This window comes from Cyprinodon variegatus, unplaced genomic scaffold, assembly GCF_000732505.1.
Source record: "Cyprinodon variegatus isolate N-32 unplaced genomic scaffold, C_variegatus-1.0 Scaffold54, whole genome shotgun sequence".
Lineage (NCBI taxonomy): Eukaryota > Metazoa > Chordata > Actinopteri > Cyprinodontiformes > Cyprinodontidae > Cyprinodon > Cyprinodon variegatus.
In genome coordinates, this window is record NW_015150507.1 from 477689 (window position 1) to 501123 (window position 23435).

General features: G+C 38.2%; 1 protein-coding gene across 1 annotated transcript in view; it reads left to right on the plus strand.

Annotated features, from left to right (window-relative positions):
• Positions 1-1615: 1615 nt before the first annotated feature.
• Positions 1616-23435, plus strand: part of LOC107082485 (lysyl oxidase homolog 4-like) — a 25225-nt gene continuing 3405 nt past the window's right edge. The window contains exons 1-13 of the mRNA XM_015371189.1: positions 1616-1761; positions 2601-2873; positions 3761-4431; positions 5065-5276; positions 13884-13922; positions 14010-14217; positions 14845-15025; positions 18132-18286; positions 18376-18543; positions 19048-19210; positions 20915-21158; positions 22231-22346; positions 23236-23372. Of these exons, the coding sequence (XP_015226675.1) occupies positions 2606-2873; positions 3761-4431; positions 5065-5276; positions 13884-13922; positions 14010-14217; positions 14845-15025; positions 18132-18286; positions 18376-18543; positions 19048-19210; positions 20915-21158; positions 22231-22346; positions 23236-23372 (2562 nt within the window). The 5' untranslated portion in view covers positions 1616-1761; positions 2601-2605. The remainder of the gene's footprint in view (positions 1762-2600; positions 2874-3760; positions 4432-5064; positions 5277-13883; positions 13923-14009; positions 14218-14844; positions 15026-18131; positions 18287-18375; positions 18544-19047; positions 19211-20914; positions 21159-22230; positions 22347-23235; positions 23373-23435) is intronic.

The window sequence follows — 23435 nt, forward strand, 5'->3', positions numbered from 1 at the left end:
TATACCTGCCACAATTCACTCATCATTTGTTTAATCAATAATTACTGTTAAATGTTCTTTCACAATAGAAATTATTCTTAAACAACAATCATGGTGTATTGAACAGTTCTTTATATGTCAAGAAGACTGGAGGGGAAAAAAAGGAGAAATAGGGAGTACTTTGTAAATGTCATCAACATAAAAAATGATGGCAAATCAAGTGACAGAACAGTAAGTAGTAAGAATCCGTACTTCTACAGAAGTGACCTGCTGAAGCTGAAACCTAAAAATAGTCCAATTGCACTGTGAAGAACCCATGCTTCGCTAGGCATTCTCTCACAAGTGCACGAACGATCAAAATCAAGTGTTGGTGACCACTATGTTCTGCAGAAGAGACTCAAACATGACCCTGTGAAAGACATAGCTGTAGTGTGATAGAAAATGACAGAGATGCAAGCACTGCACTGATAATCACTTTTCACGTGTCCACTGTAAAAAAGACATGTGAAATTAACAGCAAAGTTCTTAGAAATTAAAATTTTCTGATTATCTTTGGTGGATAAGGCTTTGAAGGGTTCAGTCCAACAGCACAGAACCCTTAATGATTGCCCCAGAAATCTTTTACTCCACTAGAGGGAGATCTTCAGCTTCAATGTTGCTTCTCTTCCTCAACGTGGTCATCTTTTCCTCATCTTTCAAGATACCATAAAATTGAGAAGAACTGTCTAAATCTAAAAACAAACATAACTGTAACATTGGACAGAAAGATTTTTCTATTTGATCAAAATGATTTCAGTGTCTTTCAGGGAATCTAACTTTAATAATACATTACTAATACAATTTAATAATACAATACAACTGCTACTTCTAGAATTCTGCTAATCTACAGTTGGGGCTGAAAAATCATCAATTTATGTTTTGTTCGCAGGTTGAAAATAGATTAGAACTGAATTAACTTTTAGTCTGAAGGTAATACTTAACACATAGAAGCACTGATTATATATCCCAGTGGAAGAAATCCTGAAGAAAGTTTCTCTATTCTTAGAAAGGTTTTGCTGCAAGTCAGGAGGTGCCACGACTGAGGATGTTATGAAACTCCGTTTTATGCACACATGTACCGGGCAGTCACTGGGTTTGTGCTTAGCACATCTTACGACATCCCCTACAGTGAGCACAATTTATAACGGTGGATATATGTGCGTATGGATGCACTGGTTTGGAATTGATTAAAGAGCTGAAGAGGCTCAGTGGTAAAAACTTTAAAAGTTTATTTAGACTAAGACTGACCATGGCTTAGAAAAGGTGGTGAAATATTTCAATAAAGGAATAAAACAAAAAGTGTAGTCTTTTATAGATTTGCTTCACATGTACATTTCCAGCCATGTGACCAACTCACAGGTGGCTGGTGTAAAACTTTATTCAAATGATGTAAATATACTAGCATTATTTAATTATTGTACAATTATTTTTGATTAAAAAAATACTCCCTGTGCATATTTATGTTTTTTTTTTTAAGTTAATGGTTATTTTCTATTTTACAGATTTTCCTCTAAAGGGCAGTGTACAATGGAAAGGAGAAACGTGACTGCAGTGCAAAGATGAGGGGGCAGAACTGTTTAAATGAATAAAAATAGGAGGGATTGATGAAGTTACAAGATCTGAGGGAGTGACAGAAAAAGAAAGAGGGAGGGAAAGAGAAGAACAGTAAGACAAGCAGGACCAAAGTCCCAGTTTTCTCTCCCTTCTTTCTCCCAGTGACTCCAGGGTGAGATCTACAGATAGGTGAGTTACACCTCAGCATGGTGCACTTTATTGTCTTTACTTCTACTTTTGTCTAATCTAACCTTTAAAGTTATAAAGGTTGAATGTTTTTAGCTTTATTGATTTGGATCTGTTTAAGTGATTTAATGACAGCTTTTTAACTACCCTTCTCTTCATAAATTTGGACTAGATTTTATTTCTGCAGTTTTGCATAAAAAATATATAAATAACAATTAACTGATGCATTTAATCAGATGCATTTTAGAGTCTCATTAGTCATTCATTTCTTTTTTTTTTCCAGTTTTTGTCCTTATATCATTCAAGGTAGAGCATCATTAAGTACATAATTTCTAATTAACCAAAGCATTTCTTTATAGGCTGCATGTTTTTAGTTTTATTATAGTGTGTGACAAAAAAAAAAAATCTTTATGACAGTATTTATTTGCTTTTGTGTCTGTTGGCTAAATACGAGCAGCTAAACTGGAGGGTTTGTGGCAAGCCAGAATTTCCGTTGGCTGGATGAAGAGACTACTTTTAGCTTTGGTTATTACACCCTACACCCTGACTGGTCCAGACTGCCTCTCAGAGCTTCTGTCCTTCAAATGACCGATTATTTTAAATAAAGGAAAAAAACCACAATCTATAAATCTTTCAACTTACTGTGGAGCATCTCATCAAGGTTTTGAGAAAAGTTTCTAATTATATGCTTGCAGGGTGTGGAATGTGAGCTCCATGTCTGTGCATGATTTCAGGATTTTTGTGGTTACTTATTCATTTTTATTTGGGGTCCCCAGCTTTTTTTATTTGCACACTTCCATCAGCCCTCCTTCACACCTGACTCTGTCTCTCTGTCTCTACAGCCAGCATGCTGTCTCTCAGCTCCCTCTGCATCCTCCTTGTCCTGCTTCTCCTCCATCCTCCACAGCTGTATGCGCAGGATGTGCTGATACGTCTTGCAGGCGTGGGTCGGAGAAATGCAAATGAGGGACGTGTGGAGGTGTTCTACAACGGCGTGTGGGGCACTGTGTGCGACGACGAGGTGGACATTAAACTTGCCAACGTGCTGTGTCGGCAGCTAGGCTTCGAGCGCAGCTTCACCTGGGCACACAGTGCCAAGTTTGGCCAAGGGCAAGGTAGAGCCAATAAGAAATTGTTCATAAGCATTGATTTCAAAAGTATTTAGAAGCAAATACATAGATGTCACTTAATAACTATAGATTTAAATGGATTTCATTCTGTTTTTATGTCTGTTTAAAAAAAAAGGAAATTTGTTGGGTGAAAGAAAAATGACACATGGTAGGACTGAAAATATTGGAGTAATTTGTGTGTCTCTATGAGCATTTGGTCACCTAGATACACTTTGAAATAATTATTTTTGTAATCTTAAACTTAATTCTAATTGGATGAAGTGTTGGACTTTTGTGCATTTTGATCCTTCCATTGTAAAAGTATACCAAGCTGGCTGGTGGTTCAGGATCATCCAAATATTCCTTCTGCTTTTCTTTTATCAATGGCTTTCTTCTTTTTTCGAAATCTTCTTAGATTAATGTTCTACTTTTTACCTTAGGCAGGTTTTAAGTTATGCCATACTCTTTCCATTTTCAGAATACAGATTGATCAGTGTCTAATTGAACTGCCATTTTTTTTATAACCCAGCCCTGCTTTAAATACATCTACTGTACAAATGTCTTCCCAACCTGTGTGTTATGTCTCATGTTCTTCATGAAATTGTTCTCCACTGCTCCCTTTCATACCTCAGAGGCCTTGAAAAATAAAATGGATTTTGATGCAATTTGAGACTGAATTCCACACTGGTGGCCTCTTTGTGCTATCTAGACAACCTCATGTGGTTGCAGATGTTTTTGTTTTTTTAATCATCAGTAAAAAAAAAAGTCCTGAAAACCATGAGTTGTTTTTCATGCACTTTAGAATCTTACTTTTTAACAGTGTTCCAAAAAAGTGTTGCATATGTAAAGTTGTAGCCAAGCACTTTGATTACTTTCTGTGCTTTGTTTTATAGGTCAGATCTGGTTAGACAATGTGCGGTGTCAGGGCTCAGAGGTCTCTGTTGCACAGTGTCAGTTCAGCGGTTGGGGCATCAATGACTGCACCCACGCTGAGGACCTGGGTGTCATTTGCAGCCCAGAAAGAAGACCTGGCTTCCCCCCTGTCACTTTAGAGGAGACCCCATCATCATCAGGTCAGCAGCCAAGGCAGCAGAGACAAAGAAACCCAGCATCACCTCAAACACAGCCTGTGTCCCCAGCAAACCCTCCATCTTACTCAGCAAGAGGCCATGAGATAGCCCTCCATCGCAACACTTCCCCTGCCCGTCGCGGAGGTGTCTCTCCACGGGAAAATGGCCATGAGATCCAGATCTCGAGACGAAATCGAGGTGGTTCAAGAGGAAACCAAGGAGCCAGCCCTGCATTGCCGCGAGGCCATCAGCTGCCCTCACGCCTGGTGAATGGTGACGCCTACAGGCAGAGGCAGGAAACGTCGAGGAGTAGTTCACAGGCTGAGAGGCAGGAGTCTGTATCGCAGGTGAACAGCCAGCCCCAACCTCAGTCCCCTGCCCAGATCCACTCTGAGAGGAGGAGCGACAGGCATCAGCAACCTACCGGAAACCATGTAGAACCAGACCTAGTTTATCCAGATGTGGATCTGGAGACAGATGCACAATACACACAGGTGAAAACACACACAACCATGAAACACACCCAGTCTGCTTTGGTACAGATTTGAACTGAAATACTATTTGCAATGCCACAGGCTAGCAAGCATATATATAATTAGAGACGTACCTAAAACCTCAAGCTGCTTCAAATCCGAGACTTGAGCACCAAGATGTTCTGAAGTTTAGCCTAACCACCGGTGGCTCATCTTCTAAAGGAAACATCTTGGATCAGAGGAAATTGAGCCATCTGTCACTCATGCTTGCTTTTCTCTTCCTCCTTTCCACTTGCAGACATGACATTTTCTCACTCGTTTGTAAGCATCCTGACACATTTACCAAACTCTGCCTTTACTGTTAGTTTCCTTCCTGCTGCCCAGAGCCCAGCTTGTGCATGATTAGAGAGGGTGATGATTAAAGCATGTTATCTTTTTTTTGTTATAGCCTCGCTTGCATGCTGTCCGCAGCAATTTACTCAAACAAAGCCACGGTGGTTTGCGTGAGAGGGGAAGCCGGTTTTATTACCTCATCATGGGGCTCCACCAAAAGTTTCTTTATTAGGAGATTAGTTTAAAGCAATAAAAAGAGAGAGAAAGAAATCCATGGCGATGTAAAATAAGTATCTACTTATCTCTTTTATAAACACACAGGGATCTGGAAGCGTTTCCCTGGAGGAGGCCCGGCTTCGGCCTGTGCTATCCAGCAACCGTGGTGGTCTGGTGACTGAAGGAGTCCTGGAAGTGAAGTATGCTGGGAAGTGGCGTCACGTGTGCAACAAGGGATGGGACTTGAGCAGCAGTCGTGTCGTGTGTGGCATGTTGGGGTTTCCGGCAGCAGAGCCCTTTGACCAAAATGCTTACAGGTAAGAATGTGTGACCTGGCAGACGACAGAGAAGTGAGGAGGTCATGGAAAGAAGCAGTAGCAGCTCCTTTTGTTTCCTAAATGTGTTTTTTTAAGGAAATAAAAGGTGAATGGGGTCTTACATCACTACACAGGTTACTCTCCATGTGTGGTTTGATGCTACAGAGGCAGCTGTCATTAGTCCAACCACACTTGGCCCTATCATTCACAATGACATTACTCAGGTCCAGTTGTCCGACAGGTCTGCCTCCTTCATCAACTGAGTGGGCCTCATCTCAGACCTTGAAAATAGTTCTTTAAAGCATATAATTAATGTCAGGGTCAGACAACAAAATTATAATGCTCATATGTCTTTATATATGCAGTGCTTAGTAAAACCTTTTACGTCTTTTCTGTTAGCCTTAAATGGTTTAAAGCATCAAACACATTTCAGCATCAGTTAAATATAACATGACACAAACCATGATTTAATTTATTAATTAAAAATAATGTATCAACAGCAGGCCTGTTCATTGTTAAAAAGTTATTTAATCAAAAACCTCATTAAAGGAAACTTAGCAGCAGCAATTAGCCAAAATCAAGTGTTGTTGATAATTGAAAATTAGTCTTTTAAATCCCTTTGTATAAATTAAGACTCATTTAGTGCAGACTGATGGGTGTGACCCAATTAAAAACTTTATTTTTTCTTAAGTTTTACTTATTTATTTATAGCTGTTTTTGATCCATTCAACAGAACTTTCACATGTGCTTCACATTCCTCTGCAGCTGTGAAATCAAAGTGTACTTGAATTAAAATCACAAAGAACTGGCCACACATTTTGCTTTAAGATTTTCTACAAGAAAACAGAACTCACTGCTCCATTTATTATGATCAGTCATCCAGGACCTAAATAAGCTAAGCAGCTTATTTTCAATACCACCATCATATATCAAGTAAAGATCTTTCTCCGGCCATTGATACATGCTCCAAAAAGTTCTACTTTTGTTTAATTAGTGCAGATTATGCTGATTTTTTTTCTGAAGAGTCTCAGGGAGTCATTATCTTATTTTTTTTTATTTATTTTGACAATGTGAGATAGGCCTTTGTATTACATTTTGTTTTGGTTTTCACCATGGAACTCTGCGCCGCCCATTTTTGTTTGTCCCCATTGTCTTTGACTTTAACAGAGGCAAGTGGCATGATGATGCATGTCAGATTATGTGATGCCAGATAAGATCCACCTCCTCTGCGTTCTGGTAGTAGTTCTAATGTGTGATTTAATCCCTTTTAAAAAAGCTATTTAGTGAAGGTTGTTCGAGTATATTAGCTTTCAAACAAAATCAGGAAGGCCAAGGAAGACAGCAGACAGGTCAGGGATGATGGACAGGTTTAAAGCAGGCTGAGGTCATAAAACATTTCCATAAAGCACTGTATAACTCCTGACCTGAAAATGGAAAAAGTGTGGGGCAACTGTGACCTTATCAAAGTTCAAATTAAAAAGCATCAAACATCTGTCCCCTCAAAGGTGAAGAGATAGGAGCTAAAGACAGAAGTAGGAGCAACAACTTGAAGTATTCAGATTAAGCCCAAGACATGGCCATCAGTCTAAACATGTTTGTGGAGGCCCAACAATATTACTCAGAGAAGTAGCCAAGTGGCACCTAAAAACCCTGGAGGAGATCCGGGGAATTACAGGTCAGATGAGGAGAATTTGTTGGAAACAGCAACTATAACAAATCCACTTTAAAACTACTATTTGTTGTTAGTTACAAGCCATGTAGAGTAAACAGGAAACATTAATAAGAGATGCTCTGATCAGATAGGTTCGAAATTAAAGAATGTTTTAGATTTGTGGTTCTCATACCTGGTTCTCAACTACCAGTGCCCTGCATCTTTACATTTCTCCTCACCACCATGCATCTGATTTACATGCAAATGAATGATTAACAAGCTTACGCAGCACTTGGAGGCTGCCAAAGAGGTCATTCAATTATTTTAATCAGGTGGCTGGAAGAAAGAGACATTTAAACATGCAGGACAGTTGTACTTGAGAAGCAGGTTGGAGAACTACTGGTTTATAAAGAAAAAATTGAATTAAACATCTACCATATTTATTTAAATAACATAAACCATGAAAAGTTTTAATCTTATTCATGCCTAAGATATGAAAATCAGGTCCTCAAACCAATATCTCACCATTACTAACATAAATAACTCATAATAACATTGTAAAATATAAAACAGTAAGCTTTTCTTAGATCAAAATTTAATTAAATTAAAATCTAAAATTAAAATTCTAATATCATTCAGTTATTCTTGGCCCCAAAAACCCCTTGTAGAGCAAGTAATGTAGCAGAAATATTTCCTTTCCCCACAATATTTTCTAATTACCTATTTTTGAATATTCTGCACCCCTTAAGCCTTTAAACACATATATTCAACAAATTTAACAATGCTTTTGTGTAAACACCAGAAGCTTCAGCACATACTAAGAGGCTTGAAGTGGCCGGCCTTTAAAGTTCATAACTCTGCTATAATCCCTCCAACCAAAATTATTTGCTCCACTAATAGCACAGAACGGGGATGTCAATATTTTTCTGTGTAAAACTCTTTTTAATCTGTCTGATTCTAAGCATAAAATACGCACAGATGCACCTACACAAACTTCCAAAGCCCTTAAGAAAATACATTAAAAAACCTCAACACCTTTCTTACACCCTCATGTTAAGACATCCCCAACTATTTCCAGGACTGACTCCCTGTATGCACACAAATTTGCATGCAAATGCACACAAACTTGCACTGAAGCAAATACAGCCCTCCATGATCTGTCTGCCCACAGAGGTCTTTTTAGGGCTCGGCTAACAGCAGGACTGCACTGACCGCCGGTCTGCAAAGTACCATCTGTCTCTCCGTGTGAGAGGCCAATAATTACCCCCTGTGTCCTGAGTAGCAGAAAACAAGCTGCTTCTCCTCAGCTGCCCCATAAAAAAACCCATAAAGTGTTTCATAAAGCTGGTTGTTTGTATCTGTGCTGCCATCTTGGTCAGGATTCTTTGGAAGAAGACATGTTTCATCCCAATGGATCCTATTTGGTTAAAAAAAAAAAAAAAAGCTAAACAAACAAACAGATGAGGATGGAGTGTTGTGAGAAGAAATATTTCTGTTTTATTCAAGGTTGTTTTTCTATTTGCTTTACTTGGCAGCTTGTAGGTAAATTAGTGGGAATATTACTTATGGCTCTGTTTTGTTTTCTATTAAACTAAACCACATGGTTTCATAACCAACATCAGCTTTGAGAAATTCCTCATAATCACCCAGAGAAACATTACAGATTTGTGCCAAAAGCCAATCTAGCAGCTTGTATAAAAACTGGGCAGAATCCTGTTTGTTTCTTCTCATCCTCCACCCCACTGGGGAAATGACTGGAGCAAATATTTTTATCCAACAGTAAATACACGAGGAGGGTTAAAAAGATTTTTTTTTCCGTTTTTTTTTTCATCAGGAAAGAGGAAAAAGAAGCATCCGGTTGATCAGATACTTGGACTGAATAGCGGCTTAGATGGTCTCTTTCCTTCTACCTTAACTAACACATTTTTTTTGTACATTCCTCAGTCTTAAAGAAGGCTTTTCTAGATTAACAAAGTGAAATATTACTGTGATCTTAAAAGCTGTCAATTTTGTTACTGATGAAGGACAAACATCTTTCTTCAGTCTGGGGCTGACGTCGTTTTTCAGAGTTGAGTTTCTTTGAAGTGCTGTAAGAGATCCCTCTCAAACAGTAATATATGAAGGAAACCACATTAAAAGTTTACTGATTGCATCATACTTGTTAGGAAGTATGTAACTAAAAGCTTTGCATTGGACCAGAGCATGAAATTCAATTAAAATTATGAAAGCTCTGAATCCATTTGTGAATCTCTACAGATGTCTGGCTATCTGATCAGAAACCAACTTCATGGTTGTATACAAATAATTTTTACAAGTATGAATAAATTTGAGCATTAAAGGTACAGTGAAGGATGTTCTCTTTTCGGGTGGATCATCAAAATTAGTGGTCGTCCTAACTGTCAATCATTTTGGTGTTTCTCATGTTTACGTAAGGTCGTCCTGTGTGCTCGTCTCCATTTTCACTTACCGGTGGAGGGTCTGATATAGTGGAAAAATTGCAAATCTTCTTTTGGAAAGAAAGCTTTTATGAGCAATACAAATGGAAACTTTTAAATAGAGTGAGCACGAGGAGAAATGGGCTCGTGCACGCTCTCACGTGAATTTATTAGGCGTTCCCTCTCGTGAGCGGGTACAGGGTTATGCATGTGCCTTTTTTTTTATCGGAGCGGGTGGGTCTTTTCAAAAGTTTGTGAAGATCCTCCACTATATCTTTAATTATTTAATTGTCTGAAAATGTATCGGTTATAGCACAACTGCCATGGAGTTGAATCAGCCATGCTTGGCTCTCATTGCTCTTATATTAGAGGATCCATAGTTTAGACAATGAGAGCATTAATTACTGTAGATTAGCATCCAAATTCCCCATGGTACCTCTGGAGGAACAGCAGAGCTCCATAGATGGTATGCTCTGAGTAGAGGACAACTGTTTGTCAGTCCAACTCAGAATCTGTAGCAAGACTAGGAAACTGATGTTCAGAGGTGCTCTGTGTCAAATTTGGCTGAGGCTGAGGTATTTTCCAAAGATTATAAAAAAAATATTCGCCACTTTAAAGGTCCTTTATCAAACTTTTTCAAGCCCTCCAATTCCCATTTAAGCTAATACATAAGAAACAATGTAGTCAAGAGCTACATGGGATTTATTTTTATTTTTTATGAAATATAGCTGTTTTCTTCTAAACCCATGAAAAAATCTTACCATAAATATAAAGCCACTTTTCTGGATGCCATCCATTTTATGACATACTCCTGAGGCTGGACAAAGTCTAATACCTCTAATGGCCCAAAAACTGATTTTATTGACCTAGACATTGGCTAAAACAGAGGTTACATCCCTGTGCAGATTAACTGCCAAAAGAGCCACCTTGTCTTAATTATGAGCCAGAATAATTACACTGTATCTCATCGCTGCTCCTTAATTTGTGAAACCGGGTTGTTTTTTTTTACAGTGCCTGTGCAGCCCAGTTTTGGCAGCTCCTTCCTACAGCCCGCCTTCTTATGATGGCTGCTAGCCGCTAATTTTCACAGGTTTTCTGCTGCTCAGACAGCAGAACTCAGCGATGCATGAATCAAGTTAAATACCACTTTGTCTTTGATAAAAGCAATGCATTATAATATAGTTAAAGTTTGAAAAATATGATAGGTAAATACAAATGTACACCAAATATTTCAGGTTTTTATTTCTCCTATTTTTCTTCAGCTTGATAATTATACTCCAGTTTGTTTTGGTGCTTCTGTATGTTAGTTTAACATTGGATTTAAAAAAAATATTCTACAAGTTTGGTCATTTTACCTGAAAATATGAAAAAGTATCAGACTTCTTGTAAGGAGCCTTTGCAAGTCAAGACAGGAACCTTAAAAGCGATTATGGTTTATGGTTACAGCTTTGGTCAGCTGAACGGTAATTTACCGAATTTAGCTTTCAAAAGGCAGGGAAGCAGTTTGTTAGTGCATGCTTGTTTATCACCCTTTATTTGACCTAAAGTCACAGACAGAAAGCAGTCAATATGATTTCTTTCCCAAGGACAAAGAGTACTTAAAAACACCCACAAAACTAATTTATCACTAATAGGAACGTTTCAGATCAGTGTATATCAACAACATAAACTGTTTAATTCATTCAGCTGAATCTGCTGAATACTCTGTGTACTCAGCAATTTCCTGTCTGCCTTTTTGTTCTTTTTGTAATGGATCCCTTTGTCTTTGTTATATTTCCTCATTTTTGCAGATGTTTTACTCCCCCTCTTTGCTGTGCATTCAAAAACCAAGCAATTAATTCATTTCCCAGCTCTATTGTTTCATTCTAAGTCTCTTTGAAGCTGACAGTAACTTCATCGGTTTCTCCAGTTCCATTTAACGCTTTTTAAAAGCAGTGTTTAATGCCTTTGCGGTACTTTTACTTAAAAACCATCTTCTTATGGAAAGAGCATCACTGGGACCCCTGTGAGTTTCCTTCCTTCTAGAAAGGATGGTGGAAGAGAGAACGGAGCTCTCCTTTGTTCCCATGCAGCCTGATTGTCCCATTGAAGCAGGTCTGAAAATGAGCAGAGGTTTGTAATAACAGGTTATCTTCAACTTCTTGAGAGTCAGCTCTTTCCAATGTGGTTTCTCATATTGCACTGTTGACTTGCATTAAAAATCCCACTGAGCTGAAGATCATATAAAAAAAGACTGCTTCCCAGTCAACTTAGTGTTCTGGACCTTTGCATAGCTCATAACTGTTGTCCACAAACTGAAATACTAAAACAGCAAGACAAATCCAGTTTCAGGCTTTTCCCAGCCCACCAAAGAGTGCCCCACCATCGCCTGGTTCTCAGAAGGTGACATACATCTAAAAACCAAAATAGAATAATTTTCCCTTTCCAACAAAGATAGACCATTCTAATAAAAGCTGGAGACTTCAGCCTTACATCACTTGTGCAGCGTTTCCCAGCATGCTCTCATAACGTTTTGTAATGGCATTGGCTTTAAAGAGCTTTGTTTACAAGAAGACAAGCCAGGGGGAGTCGATATGTACGTGCATATTTCCCTGTCTGCTGTGTGTGAACCAACATGCTACTGCTGGACCACAAGGCAGACACTGCCAAGCAGAGCAGGCAATTATATGGGTAGCGCTCTCACCCCTCTTCCCCTGCCTCCAAACCATGAACCAACTCCCCCACACAGTCTGTCTCTCTCATTTTGATTTACTGCCATGTTGTGTAAGGCTTTAAATGGTGCGAGTACACACTCACCCAAACACGCACACACAGATATGGTTCTCTCACATAATCACTTGCAAACAGATGCTGTAACACACAACTAAAATGTAGGCTTGACTCATTTTTGTCTTTGATTGTCATTTTATGACAGTCTAAGATCCACCCACAATTCGATAGGCTCAGCTGCAGTACAAACATCTTAAAATACCAACAAAGCCTTTAAGGTCCTATTAAAAACAATAGCTCTTAAGAAGCCAATTTTGGACCTAATTTCAGAAATAGGTGTAAGCATCTAGTTCAGAGCTTAGCTTTTAGATTTATAACTAGTACCATGTCTGTATATCGCTAAGGAATCCAACCATAGATATAAACAATTTAATTGTGAAAAAGTATGTATAAGAAAACAATGATGAAAAGAGCTAAGTTTATTTTCCCAAATGCAGGGTTTCAAGGATACATTTGAATGGTGCTGTTTAATGACATTAAATCCATTAGGCTTTTCCTCAGAAGTCATCATATTGAGAGAGAAATAGGCAGGAGTTTCCTGGATGGGAGGAGAGTTACGGCGACTGACTTTTTGTTGCCACTACTAACGTATATGTTTCACATGTAAAAACTTGCTTACAAACTGTGTTTTTGGTGTTGGACAATTCATTCCTAATCCCACCAAGTGCATTGAAAATGTTCTTTTTGTTATCCCAGACAGATTGGCTATTGATTTGTGTTAGAGAATCTCTAAACAGTGAGCATCCGAATGTGTACATTCCATCTTCTTACTACAGGGTGCTACAATTTGTCATATTAATGCAGATTAAGATTTTACTGATTTTTATTTGGGGGGGTTCTAAATTTTAGCGAGAGTAACTAATGATTTCACTTAAGTGTACAACAGACCATGACATAGAAAATATATTTTTAGGTTTGGATACAATCCACACAAAACCAAACTTTCAAAATAGAAGTTTCTGTGGTTTGGGATTCACAGCTTTTTATTTCTATAAACCCACCCACCCTCAAACATTTTGGGGGGAACAAATTAGGGAAACACTGGGATGCTTGGGTTTTCCTGGAGAGGAGATGTCTTTTTTTTTAAGCTGCTAAATATTCAATTGCATAATGGATCTAGTTTTAAATTCAGCTTTCTGACTGTTCATTCATACAGAGCAACAGTCACACAGCACCTGTCTGTGGTCATGCTGGCTGATCCAAGCGGTCGGCTCTAGTGTTTTTGTGCACGGGAGCACGTCCAGACTGACGGGGGCCTTGTTTTGTTTATCCACACTTCTTCCCCTGGTGGATGGGGCTCTTGCTGAAATAAATACAAATGAAACCAGACAGTTTAAAGAATCCTGTTAGATTTGGCCCCTTTGCAGAAAACTGACATGCAGTGGATGGATTTACACAATTTTAACAGCCCTATATGGTGTACCATTTTACTCTGTTCATGATTTTTTTTTTTTTTACATGGTTGCCTTAAAACCAGAAATGTACTGTAGAAATATACTAACAGTAAAATTGAAATACAAATAAACACAAAAGGTTTGAAAATCAAAAGAAATAAAGAGAGATGAAAGGGAAATACTGTTTTCATGGTATTTGAAACCTTCCTTTCTGTTTCTAACATTACATTTTCCCAAGGAAGGAATGGAGTCAAGCATGACTAAAAAAAATAGAGAATATGGGTTTCTTTGGTCTGTTTAATTTGAAGCCACACAGTTTTAGTTCCATCTAATGAAAATACCCCTCTGTGCCCTTTAGGAAACTTTGGGACTCTAAGTTAGCTGATTCTTCATTAAGGTAAAGTCAACTTTAAAATGATTACATTATAATTAATCTTTATATTTAACTTGAATGAAGTTGTGATGTGCTTAATGTCTTTCCCAGGCTAAGATCCCAGATCAGTAAGAAGGCTTACTGGGTGGAGAGGGTGCAGTGTCAGGGTATGGAGGTGTCCTTAGCGCAGTGTCCTGCACAGCTGTCCCTCCCCAGGAGTGATGTTCCATGCAGGGGGGGCATGCACGCAGTGGTCCGCTGCGTCCCTGGATACCAGTTCACCCGAAACGGCAGAGCTCCTGCTCCACCTCCGGTTGCGGTAAGTGTAAAGAACATATATAAATATATATAAAACATCTTAAACTTAACCCTCACAGTGAGACATTTTTGCCATCTGCAAAGCTCATCAGTTTCACAAACATTTATAAACAAGTACATTTGGGAAAATGGCTGTATTCCTACTAAGGTTATTTTTGAATAGTTTTAAACTATTGAATAGTTTTAAGCAATTTCTCCCTATTTTTTTACACTAACAAAGTTTACCTTTTAGATTTAAAATAAAAGGCAATATACACTGATAATTTTAAATATCTTGGTCACTTCACTAAACCTGAATGATTAGCTTCCCTGTTCAACTATATCCAATCAGCAATTCCTTTACTTTTAAAACATTTTATTAGATTTCGTTTTCCTAATTTGCTCAATATTTTTTTTTTATATGTGCCTATTATTAATCTCCACTAACTTAATAAAAAAGTATAATGCTACTCAAACAAATCGATGGTCAATTTTTTTCTCCAAAAAGATCATTCATGAAACAATACATTTTGTTAAATGACCATAGCTAACAAAATAGTTTTATCTACAGCAGATAGGAAAATAAATAAATTGCAATATTTGAAAGCTCTACTTTATGAAGATCTAATTTTAAAAATATTCCTTTTAGCCTGTTGTCCGCCTGAAGGCTGGGCCTCGTCTCGGAGAGGGCCGTGTTGAGGTCATGAAAGAGGGAAAATGGGGGACGGTGTGTGATCACCTCTGGGACCTGAATGCAGCCAGTGTGGTCTGCAGAGAGCTGGGTTTTGGGTCCGCTAAAGAGGCTCTTATTAACGCTCGACTTGGACAAGGTAAGATAAAGAGGAAAATCTGGAATTTCTCTTTTAGTTTCTGTATTTTACTCTCATAATATTCACTATTAGGTCATATTATTTGAAGTCAGGTTCCATAATAAGAGATAGCTAAAGCTCAGCTTTTTACAAAATGGCCAAAAATCCCGGACATTATTTCTGTATCCATAGCAGTAATAGTATAACTGTAATAGACTAAAAGCGTCCCAGTTTAACCGACCAAATCTGAAGCTGCTTCTACATCTCAATTCACTTTTTCAGACAAATAAACGCAGCAAGAATGATTACAGCCTGATCCCTGCAGACTGTTGAGGAACTCTCCCCATGACCAATTATATAAAGTGTAAACTAAGCTAGGAGGGTCAGGCGAGCTAAAGAACGGCATGTATTGTTGTCAAAATAAACTTGATGGTTGAGAAAAGTTTGCTCAGCTTTGACACAAGAATGTCAGGCAATCAGTGCCAAACAGGAGCAAACATTCAGATGTAATTGTTTTGGGTTGAGCTTTTGTTGTGGGTGAGAGAATGCACCCTCTGTAAGTCAGCGGTTGAAGAGTTTGAATATTTTCCTACAAACAGCAGTGAGACCCCACTTTCTCACATTCACTTGTCATGGTTCTTCTCGCCATACCTCAGCAGTCAGTCTGTAATCACATTCATTTCCTCCCATTATCCTTCTGCCCAAATGAGCTCTTAACCCACTCTTTAATGATCTGGGTGTATTTTCTTCTCTCTACTTTACTTGATTGAATAATTCATGGAAAGTGTCTGTTTGCTGCTCTAAATTCTTTATTAAATTAACTAGGGTAAATAATCAGGTTTTTAGAATGGAGCAATGGTATTGTAATCTTTAAGGATATTTTTCTAAATGCAGGAGTAAACGTAAAGATGGCTGTGTAGTCAGCAGACAACCTGACGCTGTACACTTGATGACATCATCAGCTTTTTAAAGCCTAATTATAGGGCTTTAAAGGGCTCCTGCCTGGGCCTCAAATACCTATGCAAACACAGAGGTGCTAACAGATTTTGCCCTTTTCTAGCAATTTGGGATCTATTTTAGTATTGAGATGCAGGGAGTTCTACGTTTCCAAGCCACATTAGAAGTCCAGAACACATCTGGGCTTTTAATGGAGATTTCCGTTTGCAGAGCCATTTTAGAATCATTTATGTAGCATGTCCAAGGTTTTGTGGACCACTAAAGATGTACTACTTTGGGGATCTCTTTCATTTCCATTGATCATAACATTCACTCTAATATTGTCTCTGTATCCTCATTATTGGATCATCTGTGTGAAATAAATCTTTTATAGCTATTATTATATCTCGTAATCAAAAAATAAGCAGATACATTGCCTTCCAAGGTGGGATTACGGATAGCTGCACTATCCGTAATCCAACTTTGTATGTTTTTTTATTACTATTTTATATTCTCATATTTATTTACATCAGCTGTATGTTTAGCACCTCGTCACTCAAACGTTTTTGTCGTTCTTGTAAAAGACTACTTTGCAGGAAAACATTTTCCTGTTCTGATTTGGGCATTCTGTAATGTTTTTAATGCATACAAAATGCATGTTTTAAGTACAAGACCGCAAATGCCTGATGTCTCATTTATGATACCAAAAATAAACAGGTAAAGTGTTAACAGCATTCAGTCTAGGTTTTATAACTGTAAAATATGCCTTGTATTAGTCTGTAAATGGCTCCTGTCTGGGCCTTAAAAAACTACACAAACATGAGTGTTTGCCGAGAAACTTCAGTCTTGTGTGTGCTTGTATATAGCCTGTTCAAGGCTGTATGAGGTCATGAAGAGATCTAAATTTGAGACCTTTTATTAACTGATTATCCCCTTACATCATTTATAGTTATATAACTGCATGTCATTTAGTTTCCTTTTTAATCAATTTTCATTTCTTTAAAATGCTGGTGGAGATCCTTAGTCATCCAGGCTATAGTCATTCCAAAAAAGTAAAAAAAAACAATAAAAAAAAAAAACACTGGACTTTGTTTTCCAAGTTTGAAGATGTTTCACTTCCCATTCAGGAGGCTTTCTGATTTTAAAATGTCTGAATTAGCGTTAAGATCCAAGATTTATAGAGAAGCCCAACAAGGCCTCATTTTGGCTTGTTTTGGTAAACATGCAAATTTGTTTAAATGTTTGTTTGAATAAGTTTCCTGCTATAATTTACATTATCCCTACTTCTGCAGTTAGGGTGAATGTCCCATAGGAAATACCGAGGCTTAAAAGCAGCTACAGTACTTAAAATGCTAAACTTCTCTTATTTGAAGAAGTACGATAGATTTGAAAAGTCTGCAGACCCTATTAAGGATGAAAGATTACTTTGATGTAAATAAATGAGAACAATATAAAGAACTCTAGAAGTTGTTCCACTTTTTATGTGACCTAAATCCCACGTACAACTGTGATGAAGACCACACTGAAAATAAATGCAAAGAAAAATCTTTCATAAGTATACAAATGCTCTTATAAGCAGGGATATGGTTATTTTCAGACTAAACCATACATTTAAATAACTGCTTAATAGGAGTTAATGTACCATCACTTAACGTGCCTCTGATTCACCACATATAAATGTCAGCTGTTAAAGGTAGTGCTGTTTCCCAGTTTTTTCTGAAATCATTTCAGAGGCAAAAAATAGTATACAGAGAGCATCAAAGCACCATAATAGATTTCCTACTAGAAAAGTATGAACCAGGAGGAATCAGGGCCCAATGGAAGAAAGTCAGCATTAATTTAGGAAGATATGGCACCACACCAACAACAGGACATCCCTCTAAAACTATGCAGAGATAATATTGATACTAACTGGTGAGGCAAGCAGTTTGCAGTCATTTTAAATGGTTAGTTGGGGACAAGACAACGTTACACATCATCAAAACAGCAAAAAATATGTCCAAAATATATTAGCTTAATGCAGCCACATTATTTTAGATTTCTCCCTCCTCAAAGATTGAAGTTTCTTTTACACTTCAGCAGCATACTGTAGGTTATGCATTTGAAACTACTTCTCTTGGTCAATAAATGTATGCTTTCTATAAATCTATTTCTGTTATACCTCAGCTGTCTCTCTGTTGTCCCTCCTCAGGTACTGGTCCTATCCACATGAACAGCGTCCAGTGCACAGGCAGGGAGAGGTCTATCATGGATTGCTCCTATAAACCAGTACCACTTTACACCTGCAAACACACTCAGGATGTAGCAGTCCGCTGCAACATCCCAGACACTGGCGTTCAAACAACCGTAAGATGAGCAGAGAAAGACACATTTTTACATGCAGAGGATTGTTTCTGCTCTGGCAGTGTAACAAGCTTTCCTCAACGTGCACCCAGGTGCGTCTGGCAGGTGGGAGAGACCGTGCAGAGGGCCGTGTGGAGGTGTTGGTCGAGGTTGGAGGAGTAAAGCGCTGGGGCTCAGTTTGCAGCGAGAACTTTGGCCTCAACGAAGCCATGGTGGTCTGTCGGCAGCTTGGCTTTGGATTCGCCTCCAGAGCTCATGAGGTGAATTCTAGTCGCCCAGCAGTTTCCTTTTTCCTTCTGTGAACTTTGTTCTCTCTGTGCTTCCTCTCTCCCTCTCCATTCTGGTGTTTGTATGAGTGTGCTGTGTTATTACTGAGGCCTGAAGTAATTACAGGCTTCTCAAACTTCCACTTCCAGTGCACTGAAAATAAAAGAGGGAAAGTGAAGCGAAGAGAGATCGGATGGAGGGGGGGAATTCACAGAGCAAACAAACTGAAAATAGAACAGTGAATGGAAACAGCAGCCCGAGTGTGTTCTGAGGGGGGATGCTGGGAATATTTAACAAGCAGTTTTAAAATTGTGAATAAGAGTGGAAAATGTGATAATGTGTACTGATAGTGCCTATAAAAATGTGTTCTGGTGTTTATAGTAGAGGCTACTGTGTGCCGTTAGTATCTAAATCCTTCATAATTGTTCCTCATTATTCTTCCAGAAACGCTTAAAAACACAGTCTAATTGTTTTACTCATGAACTTGCTCTTTGCAGGAGACCTGGTTCTGGTCGGGATCCCCGGATGCCAGTGAGGTGTTGCTTAGCGGGACTCACTGCGTGGGCACAGAGATGTCCATACAGCAGTGTCGCAGGAATGACCAAGTCTATTGTCCCCGAGGCGGAGATGGCAGAGCTGCAGGAGTGGCTTGTGTGGAAAGTGAGTCTAAAACCGGTGACTTAATCTGTCGCAAAGAGATTGTTAAAGGAAACTCCAGCACATGCTACACTGCATAGTTTATTTACAGGCTTGTGGGAGACTTGTATTATGTGAAACTGGTATTTCAGCTTTGCAGCTGTTTGCCCCCACTGGCTGGTAAAGTGTTTATTTCAAACCACACTATAAATCTTTCCCATAAGTCTGGCACTTTCCCTTTCCTTTGATCTCTGAAGAGATGCACTGATATGAATTTTGCAGCTGATTTCTGAGTTACTGATACTAAATTTAGTCCATTCCAATTTCACATAAAAAACTTCAGTTGAAGAAGAAAAAAGAAATAAAAATACACAATTTTCTGCAATGGACTGGTGACCTGTCCAGGATGTACCCCGCCTCTCGCCTCTCGCCCGCACACATAGAGAAAAGCACCAGCACCCATCATAACCCCAGCAGGGATAAGCGTGACGGAAACTGGATGGATGGATACACAATTTTTTCTCTAATATAGGCATAATTTTATGAACAGCCAGTTATTAAATAGGTCACATAGCCAGATGTGTGAAACTGAGCTGCTATCTGAAACAGTGATTATTTCATATCATAAAGTCAAAGCAAAATTATTGCAGATGACAATTTAAGCAGTCTCCCTGTGTGTACTATAGATAATGTGTCATTACATAAAATTCTGTATTTCCTTAAGACTCTAATTTTTACGTCCACCATGTGTCCTGGCACATGAAGGATGACAGCTTAAAAGGATAATAAAGGGCATCATTGTTGCACTACTACACATTTACCCTTCTTGTTTTCTGGCTCTTCTATGTTTGGCTTTCTCTCCCTTTCTTGCAGCCATGTCTTTACAAAAACAGTTTTTTATGATTTACTTCCTGCTGTTGTTGCTTCCTTTGAGTTTCTCAACACCCGACAGATAGTCACAGCTGTCTTCTACTTATCACAACTTTCACTTTTAAATCATTATCCCGATCAGCAAAACTTGGCAGGGCTTAGTTTGGCACATTCACTCATATGCAGTGTTGTCAACTTTTCAGTATAAAAGCAGCTGGTTTTGAACCAAAAACTCATTAAAATATGTTAAAGTATGTGAGTAACTGGCCATGTATATGTACTCTCACATCTGACACACCCTGTGTATATTTAGAACTAGAAATGAACTTTCTTCGGTTTACGTTTTTTCACTTTTTTTATGTTTAAGTTTTCTTATCTTTGTTTTATTTAACTCTTCGGTGAATTAGGACCATACAACAACTTACAGCAAAACATCACAATTTTTATTTACCGGTACAACATTTCCAACAAACATTTTTGTGAATTTTTCTAATCTAAAGAGGACAGGAAAAAAAGTCAATAGTATGGTGGAACAATAATGCTAACTAGTCCAACCTTGGAGCTGCTTTGATTGCTGTGGAGGAAAAAAACTGCCCTTGAGAGGAAGAATCGGGTATTATGAGGTGTTACTTGTTATTTTACCTTCTAAGGGCTATTTTCTTCTATGCTAAAGGAAAGAAGATGACATTTTTGCTTTATATCAATTTAAATTCTTTGGCCAATATTTTAAATGCTGAGTCTGATTGTAATAAAGGACAATCAAGCAAACATAAGGATAATATAGGATAGATTTTAATTAAAATTGTTAAATCAAAGAAGGTTGTTTCATACTTTATTCAACCTCTATGATTCATGCAGCTGCTCCTGACCTTGTGGTGGATGCCCAGCTTGTCCAGGAGACGGCCTACCTGGAGGACCGACCTCTCCATCTGCTGACTTGTGCTAACGAGGAGAACTGCCTTTCTTCCTCTGCTGCCAGGATGAACTGGCCCTATGGACATCGCAGACTACTGCGCTTCTCCTCTCGCATCATGAACGTTGGTATGGCTGACTTCAGACCAAGAGCCACCAGAGAGAGCTGGGTCTGGCACCAGTGTCACAGGTAGGTGACAGGAAGCTCCCCAAAGCTTGTTTTCTGAGATCTTCTACAGCTGCTATAACTATCTCTGATCCCAGTACAACCAACTTCCCTCAGAGGTTGTATTATTAGTCAACAGTTCATCTAATTTGTGTATTCTTCCTAATAATGGGTATATCTGCTCTATGAGGGCATCATCAGAAGTTGTTCATGAACACCACTGAACAAACAGAACAATGAAAACTAAGGAACACAGCAGACCAACTGAGAATATGTGGGAAGGCTTTGAAATTACAGGTGAAGTAAAGGCTTAGATGGGATGGATATAAATGCACACCCCAGTTTGTGGATTATTCTAATAAAAGCAAAAAGTAAATCTATCATTCCCTTTCCTCTTCAACATTGAACACTTACAATTTCAATAAAAAACATTAAAGTTTTTGGTTTTAATCTGACATAATAAGCCATTCTCTTCTCACAACTGGGCTGCTCCAAGATTTTACAATATAAATATAATTGCATAGTAATTCCATACGCTGTAAACTAAAGCTTTGCTGTCTTACATGAATGGAAACACAGAATTTAGAAAGTGAAACAGAATCCCCGTGGACTGCATAGAATAGGTTTTGTCTATAAATGGTCAAAATCTTTTAAATGTATGTTATTTTACAAACTAGAGACAGATAAAGTTTACATTTAAAATCCTCCTCACTGGTTAGCCCTGTTGTTAGTTATAGGAAGGACTTATTTCAGCCTGCTGGTTTCTTATCTCGGCAGATGTGGTTCTGTGTCCTAGAACAAGAAGCACAACCACAACACAATTACTACCTACTCCACCAGCAAACACATGGTTTGACTTACAGTTTTGGTAATGTTTGTTTTTGGTATTGCTTTGTGAGGCGAGGAATAGTATCATCAAACCGAATTTGCTTTTCCCATGAGCTTTTATCAGCATTTATCATGTCTGTTTGACAGCTGTAGAGAACATAACATGATTTATGGTCATCATGTTTCATACCAAAATGAAATCAAGGCTGCACTGTTTTTCTTTTGTAGCTTTATATCATATTTTTGCTGTTTGCTATTTTTTTTTCAGACACTACCACAGTATTGAGGTGTTCACTCACTATGACCTACTTACCCTCAATGGGACAAAAGTGGCTGAGGGTCACAAAGCCAGTTTCTGCCTTGAGGACACCTACTGCCCTGATGGTAAGATGACCTCACAAAAAAGGATTCAATCCCTCTTTTTATAAACACCACAGACATTGTTAAAAAAAAATAGTTTTCCTGTTTCTGACTAAAAGTTTTTTATGTTTTCTAAAGCTCTATTCAGATCCTTTGGGTCCTGTTTAGAAACATCTTTAAAACGGCTTCTAATTGCAACAGAAAGAACAAGACATATGACACAGTGTGTGAAATAGGGGATATAGAAACAGGACAGAAAAGATCTGAAGGCTGCATCATCATCCAGACAGTCCTCTTTTAAATGAAGAGTTTTCAGCAAATAGCTTTTTGAGACTCACTTAGTTGTGGCTAAAACATGATTTTCTCCAAAGTTTGTTAAACTTGCTGGCTGTCTTAATGTTGCAAATATGTTCAAATAGAAAAGGAAACTAATTACGGTATGTCTTTATGATAAATAGATCATAGACAAAACATTATTTTATTAAAAAGATTTTTAAAAAAATTTGAATCTTAAAATATTTTATTTGTAAAGCAAATAAAAAATAAAAAGATTGAATTTACGCAATAGGTCTCTAACGATAGTCAGTTACTAGAGAAAGAACCTTGTGGATTTTTTCTCAAAAGTTGTCCTGAGAACTGTTTTTTGAGGCCACTTTAAAAGTTAAATAAAGCGTTAATTATTAGAAAAACATTCTAAAGGAATAAAAGATGTTTTACATAAAAGATTTATGCAGTAACGATCGGACTTTTTAATGGAAAAACACACAAATCTTTGCTTGACTACGGATCATTCGAATGTTAAAACTGTTTCAAGTCTATTTTTAATGCACAGTCACTGCTATAGAAAAAGCAGTGACTGCTGTGAGCTGCACCACACAGATATAACTCAAGTATGAGTGTTTCATCCCTTTAGGTATCCATAAGAGATATGCCTGCTACAACTGGGGTCAGCAGGGCATCTCCGTTGGCTGCTGGGACACGTACCGCCATGACATTGACTGCCAGTGGATCGATATCACAGACATTCGACCCGGTGAATACATATTCCAGGTCAGTCAATTTAGAACAACTTAAATAAGATAATATTTAGAAAATTCGCAGTTGTCTGGAAAT